The 23,740-nt window shown below is 46.1% G+C and overlaps 1 protein-coding gene across 1 annotated transcript in view; it reads right to left on the bottom strand.

Moving 5' to 3' along the window:
• Nucleotides 1-5: 5 nt before the first annotated feature.
• KCNQ3 (potassium voltage-gated channel subfamily Q member 3) overlaps nucleotides 6-23,740 on the bottom strand; it is a 311,482-nt gene continuing 287,747 nt past the window's right edge. The window contains exons 10-15 of the mRNA XM_045895863.3: nucleotides 17,716-17,918; nucleotides 16,735-16,837; nucleotides 14,298-14,429; nucleotides 12,395-12,493; nucleotides 10,630-10,714; nucleotides 6-9,000 (exon numbers count right to left, since the gene is read on the bottom strand). Of these exons, the coding sequence (XP_045751819.2) occupies nucleotides 8,266-9,000; nucleotides 10,630-10,714; nucleotides 12,395-12,493; nucleotides 14,298-14,429; nucleotides 16,735-16,837; nucleotides 17,716-17,918 (1,357 nt within the window). The 3' untranslated portion in view covers nucleotides 6-8,265. The remainder of the gene's footprint in view (nucleotides 9,001-10,629; nucleotides 10,715-12,394; nucleotides 12,494-14,297; nucleotides 14,430-16,734; nucleotides 16,838-17,715; nucleotides 17,919-23,740) is intronic.

The following is a 23,740-nucleotide window of genomic DNA, read 5'->3' as shown; positions in this document are numbered from 1 at the left end:
AAATGTCTATTTATTAATAAGTGGTGCAGTATTTGTTTTAAGATAGAACATAAAAAATCAGGTAAGAAGTGTTTGCATAATATATATGGAAATCAACCTAGTAAAGTTGTTCAAATATTGGACAGAGCCAGAATAGAAATTACACATACAGTTTAAAAATTACAGGAAATCATACTATAAAGAGCACTAAAGGCCACTTGTGGAATAGTCGTGTTCCCGTGTAAGCCAGAATGTGAAGAAAGCCTACTTGTAGCATGGAGACAAATTCAGGGAGCAAGGCACCAGAATTCTATGCCGTTAAAGGGGGTTAAAGAAAATACAATCCCAAATCAAATACAATGGATTCTTGTCACTGGAAACCTCAATCTGCTCTGCAGAGATTGGTGTTTTCCATCACTGCTACATTAGGAAAAAAGAAAAAAAGAAAAAGAAGAATAGCCATATCCCATTGAAAGAAATGTAGAGAGCATTTTTCTCTTTAAAATAGGAAATGATTGACAGATCTGATGAAGTAGGCCCATCTTTCTAAGGTGATTTTTAAGATGGGGCAGAGCCTGCCTTCTGTCTCCAACAGTAAGATCTCTGATGCTTGGAACATGGCTGCCACCAATCTTGGACGTAGTCCTCCCCACGTGCATTCTTAACCCTCCCAGGAACATGGAAGGTGGAGCTGCTCTCCCTTCCCTTGGAAAAGTGTTCAGAGGGGAAATGGGGCCTAATTACCAGATCAGGTTGACTTCTCACTGGGGAACTGTTATATTTTTAATATTGAGTAAGAGAAACACAACTGTTGTGAGCTTTTGGCCTCCTAAAGAATGTTTCTGCAGACTCACCAATCTCTGCAGAATTTCCAAGGTCTGAAATAAGGGTCCAGCCTCAGGACAGAAGACCAAAGTCAGGAAGACATTTGAATTTGTTTGGATAAATCAATGACAGGAGATCCTCGGGGTGGGGGGTGGGGGTGCAGGGCAGAGAACAAGGGGCGTTTGTGGGATTATCTGCAGCCACGCCAAACTCCAAGAACTAATGGATTCCACTATGAACAAAGTGAAAAATTTATGCAGCATTATTTTCTGCCACTGACAGCTGAATTGTGAACCTACTCAAAGGAACAGGTAGGACCCACTGATTAGCTGAGTGGAGCAGCTGACATTGGTTCTCTCCGGGGAACCGATGGGTCTGACTGTTTTACTATAAAGTCCACTGGGCATAGGAGGGCAAGGTATGGGGGACGACTAGAGGGCATGATGTGGGAGCATTTCCACTGGCCTGGGAGATGAGATAGGTGAATAATCTTTGAAGGTGTATGAGCTTTGGTTACAATCGCAGCTCTACTTCTATAGTGTGTGGCCTTTGGCAAGGCATTTCCCCCCTCAGGTTCAGTTTCTTCAACTCTACGATGGAGACATTAACACCGCCCACAAGGGGTTGTGGTGAGGACCATGGGAAGTCCAAGAGAGAGAACCATCACATCACATGCAACTCACAAAGACAGCTTAGGGTAAGTTTCTCTCTCCTTCCCGGACCCGTCTTGTGGGCAGAGTGAGACATTGGAAGAAAACATGTTCCCATTTTTCACTCCTCTCAGGCATCAGGTTGTAGTCAATTTGACACATCTAAGAGGAATTACACATATATTCCTAAGCACTAGGCCAGGCTTTTGACTGCTTAATTACAAGTTACACTCAGGTTATTCTTATATAGAGCCCATGTTTGACTTATTTCCCCAGAATGGGGCTATTTAGAGGCTAAGAAGACAGGTAGACTGGTAGTCTAAAATTACTGCCACCTTTCTGACTTTGCCTTAGGAGTTTCTGGTTCAGTCTGATTCAGAAGACCTGAACATCCTTCTAGGAGTTTAGCAAGGGCTATTGGGGAGCCTTGCCAAATTCTAGCAAATTTGTCCCAAGCACAGCACAGCGTAAGTGGAAACCATGTTAATTCTCATTTGAGCCAACAGGGAGGCCAGTTTACTTTCTAAAATAATTTCCCAGTTACACAAGATGTCTTAAGTTGAATCCTGTCTGCTTTTCTGTAGTTTTAGGTGACAAGCCAAGAGTACCAGTTGTGACCCAGCAAAGATGGGCATTCTCTTGGACAAAGCAGGAGAAACAAGGCATGAGACCCAGGGATCCCACCGTGAATGGACACCTTAGTAGAACTAATGCCTTGGGGTCATATTGATCCCCAAAGAAATCACATCCTATTTTCTAAAATCAAACCCACTAACTTTTTTTTCAAGGCAAAATCCTGCAAAAGGATTGGCTTATAGATGAGGATACCACCTGAGGCATGGCTCTGGAGCTGAATGAGTTTAAGTGATTGGGCCAAATTGCTGAACCAGTCCAGGCTTGGTGGGACAAGGAGGGGACAAAGTAGCAGAGGTCAGAGAAGTGGAGGGGAATGCCTGCATGGCCATGAGGTTGTTCTTCATTCCTTTTTTCACCTGCACAGGGAAGCAGTGGTTTGTGCCAGGCCTTTGGAGGTCAGCAGGATTTGGGGAGAAGGAACATTGCCTTTAAAGGCATGAGATCAATCATATTCCAGAAATGTGTCTGGTTTAGCAGTTTCTCTAGTGGGCCAGGAAGTTCTCCATCTCCTGGGCCAACCCACAATGTTTTCTTCTCAGTTGCTATGTGACTGTCAGTTTTTGATCTCCAATATCTGGACCAGGAGTTAGGAGACCTGGGTTCTTGAGTCACTCTGCCACCCAATCACCCCTTCAGCCACTGGGCGACTAGTGTGATTCCCTTTATGCTGAACCTCTGCTTCCTGATCTAAGAAGAGAGGTGGTTGTTCTTGGTGATCAAGGTTTGTTCTTGCTCTGAGCATCTAGGAATCTATAAAACTGTATCTCCCTGCATCTGTGACAATGAAGCAAGCCACTAGTCACAATTTTCCTACAGGGATAACAAAGCTGAGGTTGTTAGAAGCTGGGAACAAATTCCCCTGGGGAGAGTTTGAGCGAGCTTGAACTCTTTCTTCTGGAAGTTCTCCATTCATTGCTAGGGTGTTGTCTGACAGACATCGTGGCATGCTAACTTTGCTCATCGCAACCACTAGTTCCTTCATATTTAATGGTTCCTGCTACTTGACTTCGCCTCCTACAGATCATCCTTTGAGAGAATGGTGCAACATGCAGTATTGTGGGTCCAGTGGAACTGCCACAACCCAGCCAGTGCAATCCAACAGTCCTGCCACCTTCATTCCAACATTCCTGCCATTCCTTGTTTCATTTATAGAGATGTACTTTTTGAGAAAAAGCCCCCATAAAAGTGCCTGAATCGGTATGGCATTTCCACTACTCTTTTTCCAAGAAAAAGATTTTCTGGGGGTAAATTTGGAGTTCATAAGTAATACTGAGGACTGAGGCAGTGGACTCCACACACAGTATTAAAAAAGGATACGTGTGACAGTCTCCAGCCACCACTGTACTGGGGTCTTTACATATACCAATTGTTCCATTTGAAAATCAAAACAGACCAAGAAAGTCAAACACTTGTGAGAGTCCTAAAACTCAAATTTTCATCCAGGTCATATCTATATCCTTCCTATCTCTGAGATTCCTACTGCTGGTTTCCCAAACCACTAAAGCTATGGAGATAGCCTGGTCCCTAGCATGTTCTCACCTGGGCATCAGGTTAGGGGACTTGTTGAGGGGACTGTTGGCTCAGTTTTGAATAGCGTAACGGAATGTTGGATGATTTGGATACAAAGAAAGGACTTCTAGTCTTTTAAAATTTAATTTAAAATTTAAAATTTTAATTAAATTTAATTAAAATTAAAATTTAAAAATTTCATTCCCAAATAAGTGAGCCTTCAAGGATGAGTGAGGCCATGAGGCAAATTCCTAAGAATGCCTGAGGTTCAGAAAGCAAAGAAAATCCGTATGGTCCTAAGTGCCTTGGGAGCATATTCACAGAAAACAAAGGCCAGCTGTGTGGCATCTTCTGGGGGAAGCCAGGGGTGTGCTTGTCAGTACTGACCAAAGTGCAGTTAACTTCTTAGACCACTGAACACATTTCTTCTCTTGCTCCAGGAGAATTTTATTAGCAGTGTCCCACAGGCAGAGTGACACCTTTCTCTTGAAATAGATGTGTCTTGGCTTGTACCATAAGCGTCTCTTGGTCAACACAATGAAATGGAAGTAGCCCAGCTTCTTGTCTGGACTCAATCATTATAGGGATTTGGAGAGGAGGAGAAAGCTAGTTTTTTTCCCAAGAACCTTCTCAGATACTCTAGAAACTCCTTTGTACACAGTGTATTTGGAGCTCTAAAGCCCAAAGCATTGAACCCAAACTCAAAGTCCTCATTCAACAACTCAGTCTTTCCTGCGCTGATGGGGTCATTACCATTTTGATGGAGAATTCTTTCTCTCACTTTTCTCCATGCTCAATCTCCCATTGATTCTAAGTGAGGAAGAGCTCCTATCTGTAGAGTTGTCTTCAGGGATAAAATCAGATACTTTCCATTCCTGGTAGACATAGTTTGAAGGGACCTCCAATATTTGAGGCCTCCAGATTCCTAGCTTTTTGGTGGCAGGAACTGTGGTTTTCTTAACTCTGAATTTCCAGGATGTTACACAGTGCCTAGCAGACAGTGGTGCTTAGTAAATCTTGTAAACAAGCAAATGAATGTTTTTATTACATTCTCAGTAGAGTGGTATGGATTTAGAAGAATGGTCTTATAAATTCTGAGTAGATCCTATTGTATTAGGATTTCCTACAAGTAATTATTCTTTCAACTTACAGTGTCTAGGAACTGCCCTGCACAAAACAGGCAAGGCATAATGCAGTCATTATTGACAAATAAACTCATCTTGAACTATGGTATATCTTGAGGGTTTTCTAGATGCCTTTATTGAAATTAAAGCTTCATTATATCATTGTTATATCTACTAAGTCCAAGCTTTCAGTTCCCAGAAAAAGTATAGTCAGTGAATAGAACTTTCTCATTTTGATGGTTTTTTTTCTTTTCCTCCCAGAGTTCTTTTTCTTAAACTTTTCATGTTTGCTGTGTGCTAGTGTTTTACTGTCAAAATGCACCCTTGATCTCAAGTACTTTCTTCTCAGCCCGACACGATCACCTCTCACCTAACATTTGGAAGATAGCTTTATCTCATTCATTTTGATCCTCCTAAAAAATGACCCCTTAAAGTTCTCCTATATCATATTGTGACACACAGAGACAGAACACCTATAATGGGCTTACACTTCCACCTGAGGAAATCATTCCTAGTTTTTACAATGGAATTAATTTGTCACGATTTCATGGGATTCTGCTAAAACTACTGTAGTTTCCTCGGCTAGCTTCAGGACCACTGGTATACCTGAAGTAGGATGATCTTGGGCCACATTATTAACCAGTTCTGTTGGATTTTTCCATCATGTTGTTCTTTCGTCCGACAGAAAGATCTTTGTGGAGGCACATGTTGTTTTTCCCCATAACTTAAGTTCAATCCCACACCTTGAATTCCTGCTTCATCAGTGCCAGCCAGGTGATGATGTTGTCTGTGAGCAGGCAACTTGAACAGTTTTGGCTTGCTTTTCTGGAATGGCCTTTTTTTTTTTTTTTTCCTTTTAAAGGGGTATCAAAGCAGAATATTCCAGAAGGTCATTTTTCTCTTTTTTCTTAGATGGGAAAGAAAAGCTCTTAAAAAGTCTTATCATTTAGTTATTCATGATCATGTATTTTGTCTTTGTCTGCATTGATAATGGCAGCTTACTACATGTTGGAGACATGATGGTAATTGACATAAACCCAGTCAATCCCTGTCATCCTGGCCTTATGATCCAGCAGGGGAGGCTAGACTGCCCTCCTATGGTTTAAGAAATAATACAAGCTCTTATCCTTTGTAGGTTTTTCAAAGAACCTAAGGCAGTCCTCTAACTTTCGATCCGTGGTAACTATTTTTAGCTTGAGGATGAGAAAGTCTCACTTGTCCACCTGAGAACTCCACTGAGTTCCTGGCAAATGCATCTGTTGGTAAGATACTGAGGCCAGTCAGTTCTGCAAGAATATTAATAAGGTAGGTAAAAATAATTGGTGCATATGTGGAGAGTTTGATTCATTCTCCATTTTTTTTTTGTCTCAAATAACTCACGTACATAAAGAAAACATAGTAACATATTAGATGATAGGTAGCTCAATCACTTGTAGTAAAAGATTCTAGGCGGGTCAGAAGCAAGAATCAAGCCCTAAGGAAGCGGCATAGGATTTCTTAGGTCATTAACTCCAATGGCACTTTCATGCATATGATCCATTCCGTTTGCCCTTCAGATTGCAAGAAGGTCAAATGGCAAACCATAGGGGAGGAGGGTTCAGGTCTGAATTGTGTGATCATTCTTGTGTATTTCCCACCTTAGACTTCAATGCCAACACCTCTCTATTTGTGAGATTCTCCATGTAAAATGCCATCTACCTCTCACGATGCTTGCCCTGGGCCAGAGACGGCAGGCTTTGGTTGTGCATTTCTAAAGTCAGGGACCACACCTTCAATACTATTGTACTCTGAGCCTTTTGCACAGTACCTGTTGACTTGTGGGTTGAAAGGAACCAAGATCTGAGAAACTAGTTCTTCGCTCCAACAAAGTATAAGGTTCCTGCATCACGTCATGATGAAACCACAAACCAGATGTCTGTCCCAGCTACCACTGCTTGACAAGACTGTGAGGAGAACATCAGCGGCATTTGTGTGTAGACTGTTAGGCCCTTTTGATCATCTTGATGGTCACCATGGCGACCGTCCACAACCAGTGCTTAGATGTGGGATAAGAACAAGACAGTGATAGTGTGGTGCTGTAATTTAGCTAATCTGGCCCAAGCCTAACAGAAACCTTTTCCATCAAAGTGTTTCAGAAAGTAGCGACACCTCAAAAGAGGCCAGAGGATGGCTTGTGCTTAATATTAATACTTATTCACTAGGGCAGTGCTCTCCAGGGGCTCTGCTTACACTTGGGTTAATCTTATGGCTACGTGTGGTTTAAAAAATCTGGAGGAGTAAAACTGGATGGTTCTGAAAATTTTTCCCATTTGCATATTAATAAATGTTGAAGCTTGCTTGCTTGAAGTGCTTGTTTTATTCCCCTAGATCCAAAATGCAATGCATCAAGCAAGCATGTTTTGCAGTAAAAGCAAACAGCCCCCTCCTGCTGGATAAATTGTGTACAACAGAGTCCAGGTATCTTGGCACAATTTTTAGGTCCCACTCTATAAAGGGCAGAGTGGTGTAGTAGGAGGAGACCAGGGCATGGAGCGAGTCAGCTGACTGGGTCCCAGCTCTCCAGGGGACGATGATGTGACCCCAGGCTTGTCTCTACCTGAGCCAAAGGTTTCTCATTTTTACAAAGGAGAACTTGGACCAGATAATTTCTGGTTTCTAATTTTCATTTGAGATGGATATTTTGTACAAATACCATGGGGAAGAATGTGAGTTGAAACGTCATCTTGAAGGCACTGATCTTAGCTCCTGCCCAGAGGGGTACCCTACTTCTGATAAATTTCATTATCTTTGGCTACATAAATTGGAAACTATTTGAAGTTGTGTATTTTCTCCCCTCCAAGTCATAACTCCCTCGAAATGCTACACTTGGGATTACCAGGGATGAGGGAACAGGCAGGACACAGATAATGGCAGACCAAGTGAGGTCCCCTCGAGAGCTTTTAGATGGTTTTGAGAGTTTTTCCCGAAAAAAAAAAAAAATTCAAAAAAATTCGTGGTTTTGGATAGGTGATGACCGTCTGTTCCTTTCCTAGTGTTTTAGCTCAGTTGACCACCTCTTTGATATGTAATGCATTTTTGTTCACAAACTATTTGCTTACTCTAGAATAATTACTGGTCTTTTTTACACAAAGGGGCAGTGGTTTGAGAAAGAACTTAAACTACATTCCCTGCTTACCAAACCAAAACCCAAAGCAGCCAACCAAACGGACAGATAGCACAGCTCATCAATAATTTCTCCCCGTCCTGGTCCAATCATGATTTAAAGTAAGAACAGCAGATAAGTGTGTATCCTAGAAGAGATTAGCGGTACCATTTATATATTGTAAAGTCATGCAAACCATGCTTAAAAGGAAGCGGCTTCACTGTGGTGACCTGGGGAGGAGGAAGGCCATGAAAAGCCCCTGCCCGGGTGGGGGGCCGCCACACACATGCATGTGTTTGATGTAGCCACTGGTGATCTCACGGTCAAGTGTCAGGTGTGAGAGCAAGTGAGCTATACAAAGTCTGTCTACATTACAAGGAGGACTCAGCCACGACCCCTTCTAAATGGGCTTGTTGGGAGGGGTCCATACTGAATCAGAAATCCCGTCCCCTGTGGATGACAGAGGTATGGAGCCACTGGGGGTGAAGGGGTCCGTATCCGTGTCTGTCTCACCCTCGGCGAGGTAACGTTTCTCCCTCATCCAGCTCGACCCCCCACTCGGGCCAAACACGTAATCGTCTCTGTCTTGGGAGATGCTGAAGCCACTTGGAGACCGCTCCAGCTCCTCATGATTGACCGACATCAGGGACAGAGGCGTGTCACTGTCCCGCGTGATGCTCCGTCTCTGACGGGGGGAGACCCGGTCCGAGCAGGGGCCGTGCAGGTCAGCCTGGGAGTGGTAGCTCACTCGGGAGTCGAGAAGAGTCAAGATCGGCAGGACGGTGGGCCTTTCCGCATATGTCGCTGCTGAGGTGGAAAGCGTTGCTTGAGCCTTTCCAGAACTGGGTCCTCCTCGGGGCAGGTTCACTGGGTCGTGGGCAAAAAACCCATAGGGGCCGACTTTGTCGAGGGGCAGCTGGTGGAAGCTGTAAGGGGCCTCGGGGGGGCCCGTCTCGGAATAGTTGCAGATGATGGTTTTTAGATCCGAATCTCTGTTGTCCTCTAGCTTCTCCACGTCTGCGGGTGAGGAGGTCCCCTTGGTCGGGTAGTATTCCGTGACGTGCACCTGCAGCCTTTCCATGTGCTGCAGGTGCATATCCACCAGGAAGTCCAGTTTCTTCCCCATGTCGTGAACCTGGGAGATACAAGGAAGTGGGCATCACTGCTTTTCCAGGGTGGCGGTGGCTCTTTCCACTCCGGAGGAAATACCACTGGAAAGCAGGAGGGTTCCTGCAAATCATCATCTTAACAACAACGGATTATTTCACGCGTCCTAACTTGGAGCCTCGCACATGGATTCGTGCTAATGTAGAAACAGCCTGGCAAAAGGGCTTTCTGGGAAGCGGAAGTTGGGACCCGGGAAGGGGTCTAAAGACAAGTGGTACCCCAGGAGGAGGTGGCTTTGCTGCTGCCATTTGGGAGTTCTTAATTTGCAAATAGTCGCTTACACAGAAGCCTGTGGGTGGTTAGTGTCCGTCCCTCCCACGGGCTGTGTAAGCCTCCTGGACACAAGGGCAGAGGGGAGCAGGAACTGTGCCTCTTAGAACTGGAGGTCCTACCTAGGGGCCCTGGAGTGGGAGCTGCACTTGGGTAAGCAGGATCTGCTCCAACCTGCAAAACCTGGGAGCTGACTTAATCTTTGTGAGCGCCTACACACAAGTGCGTGTGCATGTGTGTGTGTGCGCACGAGTGCGTGTGTGGTGTTCCCTCCACGACAATTCACAGCTCCCCAGAAGGCACTGCAGGCAGGGAGAGCACCTCCTCTTCTAGGTCAGGCCAGGTAGCACAGTACCACGTAGAGGTTGAAACAGTATTCAAGCCTGAACAGTAACTACTACTTAAGAGCACTTAGTAAGTACCTGGCTCTGCTTGATGTCCCTTAAAGACGTTGACTCATTTCATTGCCCACTAGCCCTGGGAGATGAAGACTATGATTATCTCTCTTTTGCAGGTGAGGAAACCGAGGCAGAGAGAGAAAATGGTTTGTCAAAGGTTACAGAGCTGGGAAATGGAAGGGCTGAGATTACAAATTAAAATTTAAAAATGAAAAAGGATATTCTTGATATGCCAAGAAAGAGCAATCCTTCAAATTTCCTCTTGCCTCTCTCGCACAGACCAATGTGGGGTCATGAATAAAATAAGAGGCCTGGTAGGGATCCTCGTGGAAACTGACGGAGCCATCCGTCCGGTGCACAGCGGAATGGGCTCTGCTCTCACAGAAGCCCCTTCAACGGAGGAAGTGACACGTGAGCTCCATGGGGTGCTGGGTGGGAACGGCTTCTCTTTCTGCCCTGACCGAAGCCACCCAGAGCCTGCCCTGCTCCAGGCCCCTTCGTGTGGGCCACCCACTGACCTGGACTCTGAGGCATGGAGGACTAGGGACACAGAAAGTGTGGCGAAGGAGACTAACATTTCTTCAGGGAGCAGCACCTCGAGGTACGTGCGAAGAGCAGCTATATCTATCGAGTGTCTGTTGTGTGTCAGAAGCTATTCCACACGATTCACGGGTGCCAACTCATTCAATCCTCATAGCCACCTTTTGAGGTATTCGAATCCCTATTTTACAGATGAGGACACTGAGGCTCAGGACAATGAATGAACTTGCATGTGGTCGCAAGTACGTGCTAACTCGGGATGTAATTTCCACATCCTTTTTCTGAGTGGTAGAGACTCAACTCTGTTATCTCCCTAGGGGGAAAAAAATGACATTTGAACGCAAATGTTCTATGGCTTGTTTTTTCGGTGAGGGAAAGGAGAGACCTACCTGTCTTTCGACTTTCACGAACTTCCCCATCATGCTTTGGTCTTCAGTTTCAGATGTGGATGCTCTGGCTACATATGGTTCATTCCTAGGAAAGAGCCAGTGAGTCTGTAAGATCGTCGTACCTATTTGTGCTTCGTCAGGCTGTCTCAGCGGAGGGGGCCATGGTCCCTGGATCTATCATCCCCATGCTCACGCTTACGCGGTCTGGAAGAGGCCCACTCAGCTCTGGAGGCACGAGCAAGTCAGGAAAGGGTAGTGTTCTCCTGCCTTCAGCACTGGGGTCTTACTTACTCTTCTCTGCAGCAATAGTTGAAGCCAAATATTAAGGTGTTTTTAGGAGGCTTTGGGCCAAAGTTAATAAAGCACCTCGCTGTGTCTAGAGGGTTCAGGGCCTTTAAATCACATTCCTTAGACTGCTTCTTAGAGAGAAGAAGAAGAGAGAGAGAGCTTTTACTCTGTGTGGGGGTAGGCTGGGCGGGGCTGGGGGTTGGCTAATCTCTGAAATTCTGTAAGGTGGGTATATCTCATCTGTTTCATTTGGTTAAGGCAGGGAAATAGATGCAGGATCTGGAAAATGGTGCAAAAGAGGTTGCTGGTGGGGAATGGGATTGAGATGGTTCCTTGGTGGTGCAGGTTATGTTCAAAGTAGAAGAGAACCTGCAGGGAGCCTGGCTATTGCTCAAAACCATCGTGTCAGGCACTTTGGGGGTAGTTGGTTTTCTCTTTCAGAGCGTCCTGACTCCTGCTCCGTCCCTGGCCTGTCTCCGGCTGAGCGCTCTTGAATTAAAGCAGACATGAACCGTGCACTCATTCCAGCCCACCAGTGCTTTCCTTAGCTTGCACAGTTTTAAAAACATTTCAAAAATAAGGAATTTCATATGACATCTGGATATTCAGTTTTTCTTGAAAAAGTAGACTCTCTGGAACCAGAGGATATCAATTCCTAAAATTAGCAGCAGCAGAGCAGAGGGACGATGATCTCCTTTAGTTGGCACACATGGCCTCCAGGACCCCCAGGGTCCACCACTCCTATTCCATCCCCCGTACTGAGGCTGAAGGTCAGATGCCTTCACATCATCCCACTTATGCCCTTGCTTCGTTTATAGTACGCAACCTTATCGCTATAAGGTTCGTGGGAGTGCTTTCTTAAGCCTGACTCCTTTACTCATCCACGCTCCCTGCCCTGAAGACCTCTGGGAATAAAGAAGGTATAAATTTGGGCAGTGGACTTTCTCCAGGACTGCTCCTGGTTCATCGGGGCCTGCACAAGGAACATTTCCAAACACTATGTGGGGAGAGCAAGACTGCCCCGGTGAGGGACAGAGTTCTCTGCCTGTGACCAGGCTGCCGGAGGCCTGACACCTGATTTCCTTCCCTGTGAGGGGGTTCGGACAGTGCAGAGCTAATGATGCAGGAAAGGCCAAATGGCCTCAACTCTGCTCACACGAGTTATTCTCTATGTTCCAATAAACTCATGGGGCTCCTCTTCTTTTATAACACGTTGAGGGTTATGTTTATTTTCAGTAACCACAATAGGAGTGTCACTCGCATGGTCTGGGAAGAGGGGCAGTAAGTCTTTAGTACAGAAACCTTGCAAATATTCCCAAACTGGAATAATCTTCAAGCTCTTTTCTTCATTTTATTGAGAAGAATGGCAACCTCCCCCCACCCTCCCACCCTGCCGCCCCCAACCATAACGGAAGCGAGCTGAGATATGGGAATAGGGACGGGCCATGCAGCCTCATTCCACGTCCCCACGCCTCACCTGGGAGACTGCTGGGATGGGTAGGTGAACGCTGCCCCTCTCTGAGACTTCTTATGTTTTGGGGTAGATGGAGGTCCAGGGGTGAAAATCATGTCTATTCTGAAAGAGACACACAAGGAGGGGATTACATTACAAAGAGCTTTACAGGTAAAGAGACGAGAGCAATTCCTTCTCTTCTCTCTTTAGCCAGGCAGGGTTTGAAATAATATAAGAGAAGGGAAAGGGGGGTGGGGAGAGGAGGAGGGAGAAAGAGGGAGTGAAGGAGACAGAGAATTTATAATCTCCATATATTATTATTATTATTATTATTATTATTATTATTATTATTGTGCAGTAGTAACGAGCATATCTCCCCATCCCAGGGGAGAGAGGCAGCTAAACCAGAGACAGGATGAGGGTCACATCTTGTTGGTTCTTATAGGAAATGTCACATGTGCCGCAAGCCTATCTGGTGTTCCAGCATTTTTATTCTTTCCCCAAACATCTAATTAGGCAGTTTTCTTGTACAACCCAAGTCTTCCTTTCAGCTGTGCAGATCTCTGCTGCTCTTCAGGCTTGCTGGCCATTGAGGGGATGGCTCCGCACCCACTCCTGCACCTTGCTTCCATTTCTGCATGAGGCGCCAGCTCGCCATCCATTTTGCCCTGAGCACAACCGGAGACAGATGTCCCCACTGCTCTGCAGGACTGGGCGGGGTGAGGGGCAACCTTGAAGGCTCATTACAGGCCCAGGACCACTAAGACCATGCACTCAAAAGTAGCCATGGGTCACTCTGTTTCTCTGCAGACCTGGTTGTTCCTCCACTAACACCACCATATATTCAATCACCCTTCCTTTCTCTCGGGCCCACCACCCTATCAGCGTGGCTGGGGATATGCAATTCGCTATCCAGGTGGTCAACCTCCAGCCATGACTCTTTGAAATACATGTGCCTAATAAACACTGAAAGCAACGACAGCAGGAAGGTCCACTTTGCGAGCATTAAGATGGGCCAATAATTTTGATCGAGTATGTCCTAGACATCACGCTCCCTCCACTGCTAAGAGAGCCATATTTGCATCAATAACAGCATGTTAGGCTCAGAACTCATTTGCACATCCATTTGTGAAGCTGGCTTTGAACACCGACTGTGTGCCTGCCACTATGCTCGGCTGCAGTTGATATTCCATTTATGGATAAGTCAAGGTCACAAATAAGTGTTCCTCCGACCCAACATCATGGTTAACTTCCTACTCATTCAATCTGATGGTCCTGTTCACTCTGCAGGACACCCCGGCAGGGAAACATGATTCAGAGGAGGAAACCAAGGTCCAGATAGGACTTGACTTGTGTCCACTTGAAATCTCACACAGGCCAGAGGATGAACCCCATGTAGGGCTGTGGTTTTCCGATGTCAGTTCTGTGTCTTGACCCCATATTGCCCTTTGGTTTTTTAAAATGGTTTTTTGTTTTAAAAGGAAATTTTTACAATTCATTAAAGATTTGATCAATTTCCATATTTTCACTGTTATAAATAATACCCGATGAACATTTTTTTAATATGGTGAAAAATTTATATTTAGAATCGGATATTTGGACTCAGTTGATCATCAGCTCTATCTGATTGGCAACATTCAAAGCATCATAGTCAGGGGCTAGTCAAACATATGTCTTTTCTCCATGAGGACTGATCAAGGTGTTGACCTTGGCTAAGGTCAATGTCATAGAGCTTCTTCACAGCCTGTTTGTTGCCTGTTGGCCTTCACAGCCACAATGCTTGATGAACATTTTTGTTCTTAAACTTGCTCCCCAGCACTCTGGACCATTTCTGAATGGCTTTCACCCTGAACTCTAGCTAGATTCCTCAAGCTTCAGTTCCTTCGTGGTCAGGAGAGCAGAGTTCCTCCAGATGCAACTGTCTTACCTGGTCTGAAGGTACTTTATCCTGGAAAGCATGTCGAGATGTCCTGCAGAATACTGCTCAATCACATCCTTCACGTCGTAAGGCCTCAAAGTCTCCTTAAATTTTTTTTTATAGAGACGGAATTGTAGAATTCTGCAAGGCGAAGTAAAGACATGTGTGCTTCATGAGTAGAGAGTAAAGGAAGCCTATTCAAGCCTAGCAAACTCAGAAGCAGGCAGAGCAAAGAACCAAAGAGAAAATGACTTGATGGGGGAGGGGAAGTTTCAACCCGTGGTCCTGGTTCCACCCCTCCGAACCACACAGAGTTAGGCTGGTTGGTACCTCTTCTTCATGACTCCCTCCCTTCAATCATTTGAATACTAATAAAATCATAGTAACAATAAGAGCTAATACTTATTGGGCATTCACTTCAGGTCAGACATGGAGCTAAGTGCTTTATGAACAATCCGCTAACAGATCAACTTGTAGATGATAAGACTGTGGCCCAGAGAGCTCCAGATCTTCCCAGGGCCACCTGGCTAATAATGTCAGAGCTGTCCTCAAACCCAGGTTTGTATGCTGACAAGGCCCACGCTCTTAATCACTGTGTCACACTGCTTTCTATTTGAGGACAGCTGACATAGTTCTTCCTCAACAGACTCTTTAATTATTTGGCTTGTGAGTGCCTAGAAAAGAGAAACTAGCTTCTGTTCCCTGAGTTTTCTCAGCTTCTTAATAAAGGGGGGTACCCAGAACTCATAGATGCCAAAGCCTCGCCTCCATCTTCCTGGTAATCAATAAAGGCACCCAGATGGCTAATATTCCTTGAAAACCCCATCACGGGGTCAACCCCCATTGAGCATGGTGTCAGTTAAAATCCCTCATCATAGGCCAGCGCTGGGAAACACAGCCTACCCCAGGCCCTCCCTTCTACTTGTGAGGGTCTCTTGCCGTAGTGCATTCAGAGTTCATTTTGTTTGTCACAGCCCAGGTCCAGCATCTCAACACTATTCTGGCTTATTGATTATGCCATCTAATTCATGTGCCATCCTTTCCAACTGGGTGCCCTTTTATAAGCCTGCCCTTGATGCAGCTCCCTCTGAGGTAGGTATCAGTAGGACAAATCTGGCCTACTGCCTGTTTTTGAAAGTGAAGTGATGTTGGAACACACCCACCCCCGTTCATGGACGTGCTGTCTGTGGCTGCTGTGTGCCACGGAGTTGGAGCGAAGAACTCGAACCGAGACCTGTGGACCACAAAGCCCGAAATACTTACTATCTGGCTCTTTACAGAAAAAGTTTGCCAACCCCTGAACTAAGGCATCAATAAAAAATTCTAAAAAGACCAGGGCAGAAGCCAGACCATGGATCATCCCAGCAGAGACCTCCCTTTTCTTTTTCTTTCTTTCTTTCTTTTTTTTTAATATTTTATTTATTTATTATTTGGGGGTGGGTGGGAGGGAGAGAGTGTGCACAAACAAGGGGAGGGGCAGAGGGACAGGGAGAGAGAGAACCACACGTGGACTCCCTGCTGAGCATGGACCCAATGAGGGGTTTGATCCCACGACCTTGAGATCATGACCTGAGCCAAAATCAAGAGTCTGACACTTAACCGACTGAGCTACCCAAGCGCCCCTCATTTGCTATTTCTTTGAATAAGATCTTTGAAGAAGTTATGAATCTAAGAGGTAATGCTTTAATCTTGCCATAATTCTGTCACATTGCATGTGTGGTGTCATGAGAAACCAGGTCAACGGCTCTGCTGAGGTTCACATCTTATAAACCTATTGTGCGTCCCTGATTGATTGGACTACGAACCTTGCTAAAAATATCACAACTAGTTCTTGGAGAATCCAGCTTAGTTTCTAGAATTCACTGCCACTGTTGTAGAGTGCTTATAAGCCCCTCTCCTGATCCAAGTTTTCTGTTAGTAAGCCTATTTTTATTTTCTAGTGGAATTCTGAAGTAAAACAAAAATAGCCAGGGTAGATTATAGTCTTGTCTGATACACACACACACACACACACACATAATTCTATAATTGACTATCTTGTTGAAAATGCTAATTAAAAAGAGCTAGATGGATGGAGACAGATAGGAAGAGCTATTTTGGGTAAGAAACCTATAAAGGAAGAAAACACCACATCAATATACCCCCCACACCAGACTTGTAAAATAAATGGTGGCCAAAGCCAAACAAGAGCATGGCAATCGGAAACAGTGTCAGGACCCCGTGGGAGCATTATTATAAACCAGCGAGCAAGAGTTACCCATGATGCCTTGCTAATGTAGAAATCATTTTTCTTCAGGCAGCATGCCCGTTCGAGTAATGACATACTCTGGGACCTGACTCAGGAGTTTCCTGACGGGGCTTCCTGCCCACCTTCCCAAAGCCAATATCCTGTGGGGGCTGAACTGGGGTCTGCATGGGCCCTCAGTGGGGGAGGAGGGGGCCTCACCTGACGGCTCGGATGGCGGCCTTCAGGGTGGGGATCATCTCTTCGATGAGGAAGTCATTCCCGTAGGCCCTGTCTTCCGCCATGGGATCACCTGTCCCAGCATCTGGGAGGGAGACACACAGATCAAACCGCAGGCCATAGCACTTGGAAAGGCTTGGGGACCCCATTTGGTCAGAGCCTTCGAGGCTCAACCGCCAGAGTCTTCGCTCCCACGCCATGAAACCATGTGGTGTTCTCCAGTTGTGACGCCGTTCAGGCCTTCTTAGCAGGTCCTTCTATTCTCCAGACATGAGTCGGAGTTGCCTGTGGTTCAGGACTGTTGACTGGGGAGAAGGCCAGCAAGGCAGGGACATGAGTTTTGGGGTTCCTGAGTGGTCTCTCTGAGGCAGCAAAGGGCATCCACGTGGGTGTTACCGTTGGACACCCGAGTCCAGATTCTTGCTGTCAGTCACTACCTTGGTGACCTTGTGGGGTCACTTTCTGAGCCCTCCCTGTCTTCCCTTGTCACAAGTAAAAGAGACACACAGAGGAATTGCTCCCACTGCCCCCACAGGGCTCTCTTCTATGACTTCTTCCCTCCCCCTGGGGGTGCTGAGGCCCCTGGGTCTCCAGATCATCCTGCACCTGGCCCTCTCTGTTGACCTCCATGGAAGTGCACCTCCATGTGGCCACCCTTAGGAGCCAAGGCTGTGAGTCCCAAGGCTCCCTGGAGGCATCTGTGCAGATGAGTGTGGCGATCCCGGCCCGGAGAACAGCTAACATGGGAGCCCCCCACTCCCCGAGCTGTGGGGATGCGTCACAGATGTCCCCAGCCCAGCGGGCGTGCATGAGATGAAGCACGAACCTGGTTCAGGAAGGTGGGGATGGGCTGCTCTAGAGATGGGGCAGGTCTTCTATCGGGGAAGAAGGGAGGGGAGGAAGGGGAGAGCGAGGCAGAAGGAGGAGTGGAGGGGACAGAGCGAGGGACGAGAAAGGCCTCACCTTCGGAGCTCTGCCAGAAAGCGTAGGCTTTCATGCGGAAGGCGGTGCGGAAACGTTCTTTATTGTTTAAGCCCACAGGCTTTGGTTCTTTAGAAGGACTTTCTTCTATGGCATCTACATTCAGAGGGGTAAATAGCTTTCCTTTAGTATTGCTACCACGAGGATTAGAAAGGCGAACCCGATCCAAGAGACCCAGCTTTTGGCTACAAAATAAGCAAAAGTGAACAATTTTCCTCCTTGAGTGCAGGCTTTTGTAATTACCCGTCCCTCTCCATAAAGACTCACACATTGACCTCCACGTGTGATGGGGGGAGGCGAGCCCTCGGCGCTAAAATTGATTTAACAGCTTGGACTGGGACAGGGCTTGGCAGCTTCCTAGCCATGACACTGTGGGCACGTTTCTTAACTTCTCTGCACCTCCCTTTTCTCAAATGTTGACATGGAGCTCAAATGGCCGAGAGGACAGCAAATGCCTAGCTCCCAGTGGCAGGTGGCTGAGCTTCATGCCTTCCCCTGTCCTGTCTCTTCAGTAACTTCCTTTGTACCACTTCATGGTGCGCAGGGAGCAGCTCTGGGCAGACTCGAATGACATAAATTACAGAAAGCAGGTACCCTAACCCGGATGGTTAGAACTTGGAGGGGGAGGTGGTCCCTGAGCTTGGATGGGAAAAACATTGCATCTTTAATTTACTAACCTCTAACAGAAATGAGTGTATCTTTCAATGATGAATGTAGATAATAAACCCTAGTAATACCCTCAATGCCCTGGTCTTATCCTGTGCCTTCCACAACAGAAATCCCAGGGCATTTTAGATCCTGTTATCTCCGGGGACTGCTGTGCTCATAGCTGTTTCCAAATGATGGTAGTATTCCGACCGGCCACGGGTCTTGTCCTTAAATCCATCACGGAGAAGCCCATATATAACTGCATCTCAAATGTTTCAATATTTTGATAGTTACCAATACAATCAGTTTCTTTTGCAACCGTATGCATTTTACATATGAATTGAAGATTGTGATTCTGAGAAAAGGTCTCTGGACTTCATCACAGGGCCAAAAGTGTTCTTGGCACAAAAAAAAAAAAAAAATAATAAGTCCAACATAAAGTAGCCCTGGTGCAAAACTTGTGTCCAGCCCCACCCCTGGCCATGCAGGTGACCTTGGGCAAATCTGTGCACTTTCTGAGCCTCAGGTACCTCATCTTTAAAATAGGGGTGCCCACTTTCTGCTTCATCTGGTTGCAAGGAGAGGATGTTTGCCAAGGATTTGGCATAGAGCCTGGCACGCAGTAGGTGCTCTATAAATATTAACCTCTTCCCTCTATTTCTCAACCTGCACCCTCTCCCTAGTGGGCAGGAGGAACAAGGCCCTCTCTGTGGGGTACATACCAGAGAAAAGCCACATGGCGAGTTTTCACACATTGAGAGACTCGACTTGGGGGCTTCCTCTCATTACCCCCCAACAGGGTTCGGCACACAGTAGGTGCACCATGTGCTTGTGGAATAAATATGGGCTGTTGACGCAGCTCTGCCTTGGCCTGAGCTAATTTAGTCTTTCTAAGGACTGTGTCGAGTGATTGCAGCCATGTGTTTCCTGCCAGAAGCTGTTGGTGTCTCTGGCGAGGTGCAGTGGGGAGGTCATGGGTGCAGGAGCTGTGGAGGAGGGTGGAACACTCCCCCTGCAGAGCAGGTGCCCCACGCCCTCTGAGCACCAGGTCCTGAATGGTAAGTGGGCCTAAGAGCACCTGCTGCGTAGAGGTCTGGGGAGGATTACATGTGATAACAGCTGCAGTATTTCCTGCCTTCAGTCTGGCACAGAGAAGGCACTAGGACGTATTTGGTTAATAAATAAATGAATGAACATATGGACGGGCAGCCGTTACTCCTGGCTCCCTCTGGACTGTTCTCTCTCACCCAGCATCGTTAAACTAATAACCTGACCAGAGTACATTCCGGGAAACTCTAGTACTCGGATGGCTCTATCCTCCCCGCGCCAAAGACAAAAATTTTCAGAGTGGCTTTCCTGACCAGTTCGAGATGAATGACTGTTAGGACAGAGAACTATATCAGGGTCCATGGGCTAGAAGTCCTGGACAAGGCAGGACGTCGACTGACAGAGGGAAGGCTTTCCTACCCATGAGCTCAGTACAAGGGGGACTTTAAGACAGTCTCTCCTCAGGTCTGCTTCTTTTTGGCCCCTGCTTCCTGTGTCTTGCTAGATCACCAAGAGGATCTGGCTTTCCATCTGCATCAAGCCTCTGCCTGCCCCGAGTCCCACCTGCATGCCGTGGCACGCCCAGTTCCTCCAGCTGCCATGCGCCCTGCCTTCTCAGCCCACCTCACTGCTATCTACCTTTAAAACGGCCCAAGCGCCACCCCATCCCTGGAAATCAGGGACTCCCCATGTGCTCCAACGACATGCTGCAGTTTTCTCTGTCACGCTCATACACACTGGTGCAGACCATATTTCCACGTCTGTCCCCCAATCCAGTCCCCCCCGCCCTGCCCCTGGAATGTGCAGTCCCAGCAAAGCAAAGACTCGGCCTGGTTATCTTTGAGCCCACGACCCGCCCTTCCTCAGCACATCCCCAAGTTCAGGGTGGCAGTGAAAATCATGACCTTTGGGGCAATCCCAGCCCTGAAGCATAAGATCCCGAGGAACATGTGAGCCGGGACACAGAAGTAACTCTCTCTGGCCCCAGCTCCTCACATGCGCAGTGAGGACAGCCCTCGCTGCCCGCGGCTCTGTGAGGGTTAAATGAGGGAGTGTGTGGAAAACACTCAGCCCACTTCTGGAATGAGGATTGGAGAAGGCTTCAGGACATGCTGGCTGTCACCATTATCTTGGTAAATAATCCTCTTCCTGCAGAAGCAGGAAGAGGGCTAATGACATGTGTGTTAAGGATGGATAAAATTTCCTGAGCCACGAGATAAGTGTTGTTTTTTTTTTTTTTTATAAACTGAAGATAAGTTCTGGGGATTTATATATTATTTTACAGTGCTTCCTAATGCCAGTCACACACACTCACCATTGCCACTGAACTTGACCTCAGCAGGAGATAAGTATATGCGGAGCTTCATTCCATGATCAACTAAGCAAGACAAACGTAATGGCAGCTGCTCTGTTCTGGCTGGAAATCTCAGCATAACCGGCAGAGAGTTAGGAAGTTAAGGACAGGGCCCTCTGGGTTCTATCTGTGCTGGGATTTAGGATTTGCCTGTTTGGCATTTCAATGCTTCATTGCAACCTCTAAGAGTCTGAACTGCTTCAGCTATGTTTACGTGATACGCCATGGTCGCAGATAACGGTTTATGAGAGAGAGATTCCAAGCATGTTAGGAACCCAGAGGCGTCAGGAACAAGTCAGAAACCTCAGATCTGAATTACTCCCAGGCATCACACCTAAGAGACTTATGGAATTCTTCCTCCAGTAAAGTGGGTGATCAGCTTACTTCTTAATCGCGTTGCTAGAAATCCAAGACTCCAAAGGATAACCAGATGCCAAAGTTCACCCCCGAAACTCAAACCCATCTCTGCCCTTCTCTGTACGGATTTCTAGCACATCAATGAGGCCTTGTGCTTAGAGGGTTCCACAGGTCTTGCAAGCAAAGCCTTCCCTGGAGCTGACATCAGATTTTCTTGGATAGCCGGGGCCCCTGATTTATCAAGTGCAGACAAACAATTTTCAAACATAAATTGTAAAACTGGAAATAGACTGGAGAAAAATAAAATCAAGAAGTAAAAATTTGCCCTGGCAGAGACAGCCCTTGCCCCGGGCTCCTGTCTTGGGTCACCCCAGGTACGCTCAACTCTACTCAGTTCCTTGACACTCACACTTCCACGCCTTTGCGTATGTCATGACCTGTACCCAGGAAAGCCTTCATCCCCTTCTTTTATCTAAACGACTCTGACTTTTCATATGAAACTTGGTCCAAGCATCTGCCCCAAGGCTCACTTCCCCTCGCAGTCCAATTACCTATCCATTCACTGTGTTTTCTGTAGGCATTTCACAACCATGGCACTTGGCCACCATAATGAAATCTTTGACTTACTGGGACTCTCTCGCATCAAAGCAGTGGTTCTCAACAAGGGACAATTATGTGCCCACCCCCCCCCAACAGTGGACATCTGGCAATGTCTGGAGTCATGTTTGATTGACATAACTTGGCAGGTGCTCTTGGCCTCCGGTGGGTCAAGGCCAGGGATGCTGCTGGACATCCTACAAACACACAAGGCGGCCCCTGACAACAAATAATGATCCCACCCCAAATACCCATGTTGTTGAGTCTGAGAAACTAAAAGGTAAGCTATTTTTCCGCAAACCATACTTTGGTCAATTATCCAGCATCTAACACAGCACCTGGCACGCTGTAAGCACTGAAAGTATTATTTGGATGTTGAATGAATGAAGGAATACAATATGTGATCTTCCAACCTCAGCTGAGAGAGGGAGTGCTGTGTGGTGGAAAGAGTGGACTTTGGAGCAAGAGACCTGCATTCAAACCTCTGCTCTGTAGTTAATATTTCAACTTGGTTAAGTCATTAGCTCTTTCTGATGTAGTTTTTCCACCTGTAAAGTAGAGCTGATGTTATTTATTTATTCAACAAGAATGTGTTCTACACCTTGTAAATGCTAGGCTCTTGGTAACTTGCTGAGGATATAGTGGTGACTGAAACAGACATGGTTTTCAGCCTCCAGTGAGCTTATGATGAGGTCAAGAAGACATACAATAAGCAAACAGATGCATAGATTGCTAGAAATCTGACCAGGAAACCAAGAGAGTGCTGTTATGGAGTGTAACGGGAGGCTGACTTTGATGGAGTTGTAAGGAAAGGCCTCTTGGGTGGATGGAAAGACCCATTAAGTGGCCAGTCTCAGTAGTCAGGTCCAGATGGGAAAGCTAAGACCTGAAGGGTGAAAAGAAGCCAGACTTCAAAGAAAAGGGGCAAGCACTCCCTGGGCAGAAGAATCACATGCTGGGTTTGTGTAACAGAAGGGAGTATATGACCAGAACAGTATGAATGAAGGGCAGAGTGGCACAAGGTGAGGTCAGAGGCCAGATCAGTAGGGATTCTAAAAATAGGATTCAGAATTAAGAATAGAAAATAGAAATTTCTGTTTGATTTTAAGGGCAACTGGAGGCCAGTAAGAGTTTTAAAAACTCTTTAAAAAGGAGAGAGTATTCCAACTTTGCATTTAAAAAAGAACACCCATGTTCAAAGCAACGCTATTCACAATGAAAGTCCATTAAAGAATGAATGGATAAACAAAATGTGGTCCATCCACACCACGGAATATTACTCAGCCTTAAAAAGGAAGGAAATTTAGACCCATGATGCAATTCATCTTGAAAACATTATGTAAAGTGAAATAAGCCAGTAACAAAAAGACAAATAGTATATGATTCTGCTTATATGAGGTATCTGGGGTAGTCAAGTTCATAGAGACTGAAAGTAGAATAGTGTTTGCCAGGGGCTGGGGGGAGCAGAAAACGAGGAGTGTTTTTAATGGGTACAAAGTTTCAGTTTTACAAGACCAAGACATTCTGGAGATTGGTTGCACAATAATGTGAATATTTACTTGAACTTGAATATATACTTGAATATATATTAACACTATATACTTGAGAGTGGTTAAGCTGATAATTTTTCTGTTATGTGTATGTTACCATAATCAAAATGGTAAAAAAAAAAAAAAAAGAATGCGATGGCTGCTTGGTTGTGGATTGGAGGGGAATGAGGACCAAAAGAGACTAGTGAGAAGTCACTGAAGTTTTCCAGGAAAGACGTGCTGGTGGTTTGGACCAGGGTGGTCACGGTGGGAGCAGACTAGAACTTTGACTTGTATTTTAGAGTAGAACCACAATAGTCTTCCCTGATGGACTCCATGTGGGTTGTGAGGGAAAGAGATGGATAAGGAAGCACTGCTACGTTTCTTTTTTTTAAAGATTTTATTTATTTATCTGACAGAGAGAGAGACAGGAGAGAGGGAACACAAGTAGGGGGAGTGGGAGAGGGAGAAGCAG

This window comes from Mirounga angustirostris, unplaced genomic scaffold (genome assembly GCF_029215605.1).
Source record: "Mirounga angustirostris isolate CCGP_5_RB_7025 unplaced genomic scaffold, mMirAng1.0.hap1 SCAF_4, whole genome shotgun sequence".
Classification (NCBI taxonomy): Eukaryota; Metazoa; Chordata; class Mammalia; order Carnivora; family Phocidae; genus Mirounga; species Mirounga angustirostris.
The sequence above is the reverse complement of the archived record's forward strand: the minus strand, read 5'-3'. Positions and strand labels throughout refer to the sequence as shown.